This window comes from Neoarius graeffei, chromosome 15 (genome assembly GCF_027579695.1).
Source record: "Neoarius graeffei isolate fNeoGra1 chromosome 15, fNeoGra1.pri, whole genome shotgun sequence".
NCBI lineage: Eukaryota > Metazoa > Chordata > Actinopteri > Siluriformes > Ariidae > Neoarius > Neoarius graeffei.
Window position 1 is genome coordinate 6,281,292 of NC_083583.1, and position 12,310 is coordinate 6,293,601.

Sequence of the window (12,310 nt, forward strand, 5' to 3'; positions counted from 1 at the left end):
ATGTGATGAATCAACTTTGGTGCGGTAAAACGAACATTGCTTCATCACACAACTCTGTCGTTGATTAATTTCCTCTCACAGAAAGCATCCTGACATGCTTTATTCCTCTTATACCGCAGTGATCTCATAACAGTTACGCAAATTGTATAAATTGCATCTCAAAAGTGTCACATGCAGCTCATTTGTGAATTCAGAAGTACAACAGTTTATTGTTCAGCCATGACTTTTTGCTGTGCCATTCAGGCTCATCAGCTCCCCCTGCTGGCGATGATTTATTTAATCTCCACACTTTTTGACATGATACAATCAAATTTCCTTCACGCAAATTTTCTCACATGATTAATTGATATAATCTACATTTTTAGGGACGTCATTTATCTAGTAACACATAGCTGGATTTATAATTATCTCTCTAAAGCTAACAAAAATGGAATTTTTAATAAGTGTGATGAAAAACGTCGTCTCGGTGTCCTCCAGTGAGCTGAATGAGACGTGAGTACTGTACGTTGTTGCTATATTGTGTGAGCTCTGAACTCTGGGTGCTTTCACTGCCCCCTGCTGGTGATAATTTATTTAATTTCCTCAAATGATCAATCAACATAACGTACTTTTTAGGGTTGTAGTGTATATGGTGTCAGAAATAAAGTTGGAATTTAGTAATGTGTGTTATTACATATTTATTAATTTGCCTTAGCAGTGCTGATGCAAGTTGTTACCCTCACTCAGGATCTTTCTACTTTCTTCTTCTTTTTCTATTATTATTATTATTATTATTATTATTATTATTATCCTAACGTTTTATAGGATGCTATTTCTCCCTCAGTTTTCAACAAATCATCACCAAATTTCACATGAATACCTCTGGGCTGAATTACGTTACTATGACTTTTGGTGCTGATCTGGATCACTGATCCGGAATGATCCTTGAAAAATGGGCTTTTTTCCCCTCACTCAGTGCCATTCTCTATCTCTTACTGTTCCAGATCTTTAGGGTACAGTGACCAGACATCCCAGTTTGTAAGAGCTAGCGCAAATCACTGTGACTTTAGTCATATAATATCTATCTAGATCTTCTTATTATTCTCCTAACATTTTTAGGATGCCATTTCTTCCTCACTTTTCAACCAATCATCACCAGATTTCAAATGAAGAATATCTCTGGGCTGAATTATGTTGCTGTGACTTTTGGTGCTGATCTGGATCACTGATCTGCAATGATCCATCAAAAACAGGATTTTTTTCAATCACTTATAACTATCAATTTTCATGATTTTTTTCAATCAGGGTTTTTTTTTTTTAATTTTGTTCAGGGCAGTAGGGCACAACTTTTCTTCACTAGGCATCATTCTCTATCTCTTATTGTTCCAGATCTATAGGGTATGGTGACCAGACGTCCCGGTTTGTAACAGCTAGCGCAAATTACTGTGACTTTAGTCACAGTCCCTATCGAGTTAAGAATGATGTTGCTGTTGTTAGTAAATAAGATTTGAGGATGTTTCCTGTGACGTTGTGTGCACCTTGAGCATCAGCTATTTAGAAATGAGTGTTTTTCATGGTTTTGGTAAAAGAGATTCATGGTATTATATATACATGGACATTAGCAAACATTACCAGAGTGAGTGTGTATGTGAAGGAATGTATAAGACAGTGTTATGTGTGTGTGTGTGTGTGTGTGTGTGTGTGTGTGTGTGTGTCTGTCTCTCTGCTCAGAGACATGTGTGGACTGCAGGCTTGGTGAGACAGCTGTCTATCTCCAGTGTCATTTCTGCAGCCGGTGTGTAGAGCTGAGTACCAGGCTCTACAGTGAGCAGGGGAACTCCAGTTAAAGCTGCCAACAGAAGAGAGAGACAGGAGTGAGCTTAGAGTATTGTCCATGTTCACACTAGAAACGGTGAAGTTCAGAAAACCCCCTGAATGACAGACAGCAATATCATCTGCAATGGGACAAGTATTAATGATGGTTGTTAGAGTTGTTGTAACAACTAGAACTCAAGTCCCAGAGAACCAATCCCAAGAATGCTTGAGGAACCACTACAGTATCTTCTAATAGCACAGTAACACTACTGAACATCATATTTAAGAGGTTGAAGAAGTGTGGTAGGGTTCTTTATGTAGAACCTGACACTATTAAAATGTTTACAATACTTAAGGGATCTTTGGTTACCCCTTTTGGGGAACAGTTTTATATAGAACTCAACAAGCAACTTTGTAGAACCACATTTACAAGAAATTTAGAACCATCTTCTGGAAAAAAATGTAAAAGGTTCTAGATACAGACCCACAACAGTGTCTCCCTATCAACAAAGGTTCCAAGCAGAGCCATTTTAGCATGGTAAGAACCCATAATTATCCAAAGAACCATTAGAGAACCCTTGGAGAGCCCTTTTTTCTAAGGGTGTATCAAGTACCAAGATAGTAAAATTTAAAACGTCTGACAGATGCTTATTAAAAATATAATTAAAATTATTATGTGTTTTAGCCTCCTGACAGGTTCTGCTAAAAGGGTTAGAACCATTTTGATAGAACCATATACAAATTTAGAAATCATAAAGTTTCTTCAGTTATCCCTCTGAAGGAACCGTTTGAGATTCTAAAGAGGTAGAACCTCACAACAGTGGTTCCCAAATCAGAATGGCTTCCAAAGAGAGTGGGTTCTCAGTTCTTAGGATCCTAAAAGGTTTCTACAAAAGGGAAGCCTTTTTGGTAGAGCCCTACACAAATTATACACAAGCTAAGAACCCATAATTATCCAACAAACCCTGACAGAACACTCAATGAATCTTTTTTCCTAAGAGTGTACCTAAATAAGCAGAGCTAAATTTTAAATGTTTGAAGGGTTCTAGGTGTTAAGAAGAAAATTGTAACCAAAAATTGTGGGTTCTTAGCATCCTAAAAAAGGGAGAACCTTTTTTGATAGAACCCTATGCCAATTGAGACCCATTAAGGGTCTTTTAGTTCAGTTAGCCTTATCAATAATAAAGGTTCTTTGGTTAGCCCTCTGGAGGAACCTTTTGAGATTCTAGGTAGAACCCTACAACAGTGTTTCCCCAGTCAGAATGGGTTCCTTAGAGAATGGGTTCTTGGTTTTGTGTTCTTAGGCTTCTAAAATTATTTGAACAAAAGGGAAACCCTTTTTTGACAGAGCCCTTAAAGAACACAAACTATTTTTCCTAAGAGTGCATCAGGTTTGCCTACAAGCTTTAGGCATGAAGAAGAAAGCTATAACCAAATATTATGGGTTCTTAGCATCCTAAAAGGGTTCTAAAAAAGGGGGAATCTCCTAAGGGTCTTTCAGTTCAGGTATCTTTCTTGGGAATAAAAGCTTCTATGTAGAACTCTACAATCAGAAAGGGTCCCACGTTGAGTCTGTTTAGGAGTCTAAGAACCCCTAATTACTCAACAAAGCTTGAAAGAACCCTTGGAGAACCCCTTTAAAAAAGACTGTACCAAATACCACTTCTGGGTAGTTATGGGTTTTTAGTCTTCTCAAAGGGTTCTGCTTGTAACCCTTTGTGCTAGATCCCTACACAAATTTAGAAATCATCAGGGTTTTTCGGTTATCCTTGTGAGGGACTCATTAAAGATTCCAGACAGAACTTTACAACAGTGTTTCTTTATCAGAAAGAGTTCCACATAGAACCCATAATTCTCCAGCAAACACATATAGAACCCTTGAAGAGCCATTTTTCTAAAAAAAAAAAAAAGAAAAAAAAAGTGTTTCTAAATGTTAAACTACCAACAGGTTCTTGGTGTTAAGAAGAAAATAATAACCAATAATACACACACACAGAACTAAAGGGTTCTGTAAGGGTCTTTCATGTTTCATTGGATAATTATGGGGTTTTTAGCTTCCAAAAACTCGATTCTAACACTTTCTGATCAAACAAACAAACAAAAAACACTTTCAGGATTCTACATACAGAACAACCATAAATGGATCCACCATGGATCACTTTTAGAGAATATTCCTTTAGTTAGTTTAGAATCCCCAAATTATCAGAGTAACCCTTGAGGAACCCTTTTCTTTTTCGAGAGTATACAGCACGCAGCACTTAAGTCCAATTCTGTTGATTTGAGCTTGAATTTCAGTTTGATTATCAGCAGCGACTCACAGGATGGGACAGGGAGGATGACGGAGGTGAAGTTTGGAAGTGCCACATGTTCCATGTGTAGGTTCCGCTGCAGAACCGGGTCAACAGAAGGGTTGAAACTGAGCACTTCTGGGTTTGAGCCTGTAAAAGATCAATGAGGAGAAACACAAATCCAGGTTCATCCATTTTCTACAGCTTCATTTCCACCAGGTTCTCTGCAGAGGAACCGTGATTAGATATCTAGAGATTTATATGATTTTTTTTTTGCCAAATATAAACCCGGATCAGGTTTAGTATTTTACAGCCAGAACACTTTCACACGTGTCACTGAGTTTGTTCTAAAAAGGAAGTTTTCTGATCATCAGGACCCAACTTTCTGAACACTCCCAGAGTTTAGCATGAACCCCCTCCCCCTTCCCCACACCTTCATCCATGGAATCTAATATATATATATGACGAATGTAATTTTTATTACTATTAATTATAATAGTATTATTTCTACATGAGAAATAAATTATATTTTAATCACCATTTCCAAATATTTATTCCATTTATCACAATCTTGTGACAAAGCTATTTTATTTAAAGTTTTCACATTAAAAATAGTTTCATTCTATTTTTGTAATTCTCTCTTAATTACCACATTTTATTTTTTGTGTATTGATTCTATCCAAAATTCCATGTGTTATTATAACACAACTGTGTTTAATTAATTTATATACAGTTTTATGTGTTAATAGTTTTTTTATTTTGCACCATTTTGTGCAATTTATTTGAATCAAATTTAATATCATCTAATCTTTTATGTATTTTATTTTATTATCCGTCATATCTATCTATCTATCTATCTATCTATCTATCTATCTATCTATCTATCTATCTATCTATCTATCTATCTATCTATCTATCTATCTATCTATCCACACACACACACACACACACACACACACACACACACACACACACACACACACACACACACACACAATGCCTGCCCCCCCCAAAAAAAAAGTTGCCATTTTGATTTAAATAATCAAATACATAAGAGCCTTTGATTGGATAATTACTGCAATGATTAATGTGTTTCAGCTGCAACTATTCTTTAACTCTAACTGATGCAGTGAGTAGCTTCTCATTTCAAACAAACACATCAGAAGACAGATCCCGTGCTCATGGAAAAGATGCTACTGTGTTTCAGAAGGTCAAATTATTGTCCTGCATCAAGCAAAGACAACAACTAAGGAGATTTGAGCTGAAATGAGTGGAATTGGGTTAAGAACTGACCAACGCATTCTTAAAACCTGTAAGGATAGTAATGAACCATCAACTTCACAGAAAAAATGTGGCTGGAAAAAGATTCTGACTGACTTTGATCAGAGATCACTTAAATGCTTGATGAAGTCAAATCATATTAAAAAAAATGGAAGTAGATCTCACGGCTGTGTTTAATAGTAAAATTGAGATAATTTCCACCCTAACAATGTGATGAGAACTCATAGGATTGGGACTAAACAGCTGTGTGTCCATAAGAAAACCACTTGTTAGTGAGACTAATCAGGAGAAAAGGCTTCAGTTTGTTAGGGAGGATAAAGATTGGACTCGGGAATGATGGAAAAAGGTCATGTGGTTTGATAACTCCAGACTGACCCTGTTCCTGAGTGATGGGCGTGTCAGGGTAAGAAGGGAAGCTCATGAAGCGATGCCCCATCATGCATTGTGTCCACTGTACAAGACTCTGGAGGCAGTGTGATGATCTGGGGTTGATTCAGTTGGTCAGGTCGAGACTCAATAACGTTATGGGGCAATAAAATGAAGTCAGCTGACGACCTGGATGTACTGAATGACCAGGTTCATGTCTCATCACATCAGTGGATCTTTCCCCCCTGATGACATGGGAATAAAATTAGGGCTCGGATTGTGAAAGAGTGGTTCAGGGAGCAGGAGGAATCATTTTCACACACCACAGAGTCCCGACCTTAACCCCATTGGGAATCTTTGGGATGCTGAAGACTTTATGCAGTGGTTCAACTCTTCCATCCTCAACATAAGATCTTGGTGAAACATTAATACAACTCTGGACTGAAATAAATGTTGTGACGTTGCATAAGTTTATCAAAATAATTCCATGGCGAATGCATGCTGTAATCAAAGCTAAAGATGGAGCAACCAAATATTATTTTTTGGCAGGGCTCTCTGTCTGTCTGTCTGTCTGGCTTGCTATATCCCCCTCATTATCATTAAGTCTACATTGAAGTCACAAATATCTATAAATTGATTCAAAATATATATAAATTGTCTTCTGATTGATTGAAGCTTCTCCAGATGTGCACCCGGATCTGGTACCTGTGGCCAACTCTCCAAACAGCATCTCCTGTAGCAGGCTGTCCATACTGGCTTCTCCTAAGAGCCGTGCAAGCTGGAGCTGCTCCACCATGTGCCAGGCGGTGCTCTTCAGTGGAGGCAGCAGCAGCAGCAGTTCCCCAAACCGGCCGCGCTGCTCGCACGTCACCTCGTCCAGCAACATGTGGGCCTGGAAACGCAACCTGCGCACCATCTGAGCACTCTCCAGCCCTGGGCAGTCTGAAAGAGCGAGACGAAATAAAACAGTTGGAGGAAAGAAAGCGATGATGCAGAAAGACTCGGGGAACATTTAGGTTCATCATGGTGAATATGTGCTTGATTGAGGGTGGGGCTCATAATCACATGAATTATGCTAATTTGCATTCATATGGAAGATGCACAAATTCATTTACAGACTTTCGGCTTAAACAGTCCTGAGTCTGTAAATAAACATGATATCTTCAGTTTTGTTGGAGGTATATGGTATTCCATATTCAAATCATAGAATACTGCTTTAAAATCTATGTAGATCATCAATAAATTTATATAACTAGGAATTTATATGATTTGTGTAAGGAATAACATGGGACACATGCAGTCATGCAAAAATAATCAACACCAGGATGGTGTGATGTGGCATGACACAAAGTGTATATGATGTTATTTTTGTATAACTTCACAGTCTGGATTGTTATTCTGCTGATACCACAGTGCTTTACCAATGATTACGATGTTTAGTTGATTAAGCAATGACAAATTGCACATTTTAACAGTTTATAGTGAAGATTCAATGTTGTGGAGCATCAATGGGGCCAGAAACGAATTCCTGTTCTCACTTACATTATAGTAGCGATAAACAGTCATTCCCTGACCAACATATCTCTCTCAAAAAAATACAGCTCATCATTGTTCTGAGAAACTATCATCATCATCATCATCATCATCATCATCATCGCCCTTCTACCCCATGGCAGAACATGGGCCATCTTCTCCAGTCTTTTCAGGTTGTAGCCCTCTGCTGCCATCTCTCTTCTCCATGTATGCCTTGGTCTTCCACAGTTGATTTGCCTGCTTCATACATGGACCTTGCATTCCACGTCCCTATCTTTGTAATCATCTTTGGCGTCAGAAGCTTCGGCAGTGTAGACTCCTTGCAGGTTTGTCTACTCTGTACCATACTTGCTCTTCTATCTGAAGGTTCTTCTCATCCAAATTCACACTCTCAATATTTCAATCATCATTCAATAATGATGACCATGAGTTGGCCTCGTGGTTAGCGTGTCCACCTCTCAATCGGGAGATTGCGAGTTCAACTCGTGGTTGGGTCATACCAAAGACCATCATAAATATGGTACCTTCCACTGTCTGGCAAGGCATGCTGCAATACAGATGTGAGTGGGGAGTCAAACTCTCGTGGTTACCAGAGGACCATCCCCCCACTGTAACTCTAGCTATGTAAATAGGTGAGAGGCCGAGGGCTACGGTAACGGAGATCAGTGCCACCTAATGCACCATATGTTGCGGGAAAGACTTTTGATTCAGTAATCCACTGAGTGGGGGATTGGCATGCCCAGCTTCACCAGAGCTCCACTGGCTAGCAGGCATTTCTGGGTAGATCCTAACAGGGCTTCATGGTAACCATAGATTAGATTAGATAGATTAGATAAAACTTTATTGACCCCTTTGGGCGGGTTCCCTCAGGGAAATTAAGATTCCAGCAACATCATTACAGATAAACAGAGAAAAGAAATAGAGAAAAACCATAGTGGCCCGGGTAGAAATTTACCCACCATACATCACCCTGTTTGGCAATCCCATACTTTGTCTGCTGTTCCGAGAAACTGCAAAGCGTAAACTCATCTGTCCTGGAAAACTTTACAAAGCATGGTGACTGTTACAAAGTACTGATATCTGAGACTCCTTCTATAAAAATTACATAAAGTCTTCTAACAAAAATGCCACCATATCAACGAGTATCAGTGTATTCACTGTACAAGTCACTGTGCATGAGCTGTTACTATAGAAACAGTATATACACAAAATAGTAATAATACACAAAATGTGTATTAATACACAGTAATACACAAAATGTGTCTTATTTCTGTACAACGGCATGGCTACTGTCCGAGCCATGCGGTTGTACAGAAATAATACACATTTTGATCAGATTCAAGAAATCAACCTCGCTCGTTATATAAAAACCCCACAGTAATGCTTCCAGAAGAGTTTCAATCAGTGAAAATTACACATCATCATCAATGCGGCCTCAGCTGAGCTATATGCCTGGTGGCCCACTCATCATGATTGTTGATGCACGATGTTAGTTCAGAGAGACTCTGAGCCCCAGTGTCCCTCATTAGTGTGTCTAGAAAGGTGGCTGGAGGGCGTCCCTTCCTCAGATGACCATGGGCTGAGTGCCACAACACCGGCTGACGTGCAAAAGTCAGGATGGTGATAGCAATGACCAACAAGGCCAAGCCTCCTGTAGCCAATCTTGTCCGAGATATGGGGGATGTCACCGTACAGCTCCAGGTTGGTGATATAGTCTCTCCAGCTGATCCTAAGTACCCTATGGAGCATGCATGTGTAGGTGCCATTTAGGGATTTCTCCAATGCAGTTGTGAGGGTCCAGCCTCTACAGGGTGTACCACTACAGGGAACCCGATCGTAAGTGCAAGGCAACATCTCATAAACACTTGACCACCGGACAATGAAATTTGTATCTTTATTTCCATAAGATAGATTTTTTTTAAATCCAATGCTTATTAATTTGTGCTAGCAGCACTGGCGCAAATTGTTACTCTGACTCAGGATCTTTCTACTTTATTTTTCTTTTTCTTCTAACATTTTTAGGATGCTATTTCTCCCTCAATTTTCAACCAATCATCACCAAATTTCACATGAAGAATACCTCTGGGCTGAATTAAGTTGGTATGACTTTTGGTGCTGATCTGGATCACTGAATCAGAATGATCCATGAAAAATGGGCTTTTTTTCTCACTAATCATCATTCTCTATCTCTTACCGTTCCGGATCTATAGGGTACGGTGATCAGACAGCTAGCACAAATCACTGTGACTTTAGTCATGGGATATATCCAGTTTTTAATTTGCTTTTTAAAAGATAACATGGGATTATTTACCAACACATCTCATCTCATTATCTCTAGCCACTTTATCCTGTTCTACAGGATTGCAGGCAAGCTGGAGCCTATCCCAGCTGACTACGGGCGAAAGGCGGGGTACACCCTGGACAAGTCGCCAGGTCATCACAGGGCTGACACATAGACACAGACGACCATTCACACTCATGTTCACACCCTACTGTCAATTTAGAGTCACCAGTTAACCTAACCTGCATGTCTTTGGACTGTGGGGGAAACCGGAGCACCCGGAGGAAACCCACGCGGACACGGGGAGAACATGCAAACTCCACACAGAAAGGCCCTCGCCGGCCACAGGGCTCGAACCCGGACCTTCTTGCTGTGAGGCGACAGTGCTAACCACTACACCACCATGCTGCCCTTACCAACACATTTTATGGAAAATATTCATGACAGTTTCATATAAAACAAGCTAAAACAGTTTTATTGGTCTACTAGCTTGTTGGACAGTTTCTATCATGTAAGGGCGATAGATAGATGGATGTAATCGCAGGAAGAGTTTTACTGAGAACACAAAATGCAAACAGATCCAAAACTGAGACAAAGGCAGAGTTGAGTAACAGGCAGTGGTGGAGTGGGGCACAGACAGAATATCAGAGGGATACAATACTCACAGTCCAAAAACACAAACAGGGTCAAAACCCAAAAAGTGACACAAAATACAAGGCTTTCACAAATCTCTGTGTTACTCAGAGTCCTTATATAAATCTGCGCTGTGATTGAGCTATAATCAGGAACAGGTGCATGGGGATTACTCCTAAAGGTGCTGAGAGTGTGTTGACATAACAGATGTAACCAGACAACTGTTTGATGTATGGAGTGTGATATTGGTTGGTAACTCTACAGTAGTGATGTAAAGTGAAGGTGTTAGTTCACTGCTATCCACCAGGCACCCAGCAGAGTCACACCATAATGAATGTGGTGTTGTTGTTTCTGGTGCATAGTGTGTGTCGTCAAAGAAAGGAATAAATATGTATCGTAACTGCGATGCATCTCTCATTATTGGTCTCACTGTCAAAGACACTGCAGTGATTTACTGAGGTGAAAAATGCAACATGACACAATTCATGGTTCATTCATGATGCTGTAATATTATTATTCTATTCGGGGGGATTTTGTGCCCTTGGAAATATTTTGCTCATAAACTCATGAGGAGCTCCACTTTTAGGCAGTGATAAAATATCTATTTTAACCTCATATGCTATTCAGACATTCATCTTATGACCTTAAAGTAAATCAATTTGTTGAATGAATTTATATATTTTTTGGGATTTTTTTAAAAGATGGGAACCCTGGAAAACCTGGTTATAATGTGTGTATTGGAAGTGGAGTGAAGTGTGAAGTGCATAAGCTGGTCTCTCAGACAGAACCTGACAATCTGCTGCCATTTTGGCTCCGGTTTTATAATCAGTCTTTAAGGCCAACAGGTCATAAATTCCAGAACTTTCCAAGTTATTAATAGTTTTCCATAAGACACCATGAAACCAGAATGTTCAGAGAGGAACAGTTTTGGAAAACGACTGAGGTGAGGTGAGGTAATGTAATGGACAAACGCTGGTGACCCGAGACTGACCCGGAGCAAAGAAGACGATGGCCCTGAGACAGGCAAACTCCGTGTTGGTTATGTCCAGCTCTCTCAAGGGCCTGACCAGCTCTTCCAAGACACGTGCTGCCACTTTGGACATCTCCAGCTCTGGACCGTTCACAGGGATGATGAAGTCGTTTCCTGAGAGGAGGAATCATGAGTGTAATCAGTGATCACATGATCACAGATCATCTTAATGCTTTGAAGGTAAAATCCACAGCTGTACATTACCGAGCAGGATTACATCGTTGTAGGGTAGCGAACGACGAGCCACACCCAGGATGAGGTGCTCAGCAGAGTGAGATCGTAACAAACTGACCTGCATGTAAACACAATATAGATGGCGTGATTCATTTACACACACACACACACACACACACACACACACGAGATGAGATGAGTCACTTTTGTGTCTGAATATTGTATATATATATATATTTTAGGAAGTAAAACATGCAAAGTCATGCTGTTATAGGAAAATAATTGACGATCATGTGGTGTGATGAAGTGGAGTTACTGTTAACCCCCCAAAGTTGATTATTTTCCAACAATAACACATTCCAAAGTGTTTTTTTCCTCTTATACCACACCAATTTTCCGCCAATTAAAGCTTGTTAATTTACTAAAGAAACAATAATCATACTTTTTATCTGTTTATTGTTACCTGTTAACAAATTAATGTTGTGCAACGTTGTGTAATGTCCCAAAAATTAATTGGAGGTTAATTGGAAGTTCATTCGTTTACATTTTCAACTGAAGTTAATATTCTGACAAATTTTTTTGCTTTATGAGAGCTACAATTCATAAAATCCAAAATAAACACAACATGCAGATTTTTTTTTCACTTGATGTCTGTTATGCGAAAAGTCATCATCATTATCATACTTTTTGTAAATGAAATATTTCACTGTTTTGCTTTTTAAAAGCTGTGGCAATAGGGGCGTGGTCAAGCATCAGTTTGTGAGTAGAGGGTGGGACCAAGGAAGGTGAGTCATTAATAATTAAAAAAAACTATTAATAATTTAGGGTGGCACGGTGGTGTAGTGGGTAGCGCTGTCGCCTCACAGCAAGAAGGTCCGGGTTCGAGCCCCGTGGCCGGCGAGGGCCTTTCTGTGCGGAGTTTGCATGTTC

At 39.5% G+C, this 12,310-nt stretch overlaps 1 protein-coding gene across 1 annotated transcript in view; it reads right to left on the minus strand.

Moving 5' to 3' along the window:
* Nucleotides 1-1,706: 1,706 nt before the first annotated feature.
* The window catches only part of hnf4b (hepatic nuclear factor 4, beta), a 47,280-nt gene continuing 36,676 nt past the window's right edge, over nucleotides 1,707-12,310 (minus strand). Inside the window, exons 6-10 of the mRNA XM_060940406.1 lie at nucleotides 11,411-11,498; nucleotides 11,168-11,320; nucleotides 6,435-6,671; nucleotides 4,113-4,232; nucleotides 1,707-1,828 (exon numbers count right to left, since the gene is read on the minus strand). Coding sequence (XP_060796389.1) covers nucleotides 1,707-1,828; nucleotides 4,113-4,232; nucleotides 6,435-6,671; nucleotides 11,168-11,320; nucleotides 11,411-11,498 — 720 coding nt within the window. The remainder of the gene's footprint in view (nucleotides 1,829-4,112; nucleotides 4,233-6,434; nucleotides 6,672-11,167; nucleotides 11,321-11,410; nucleotides 11,499-12,310) is intronic.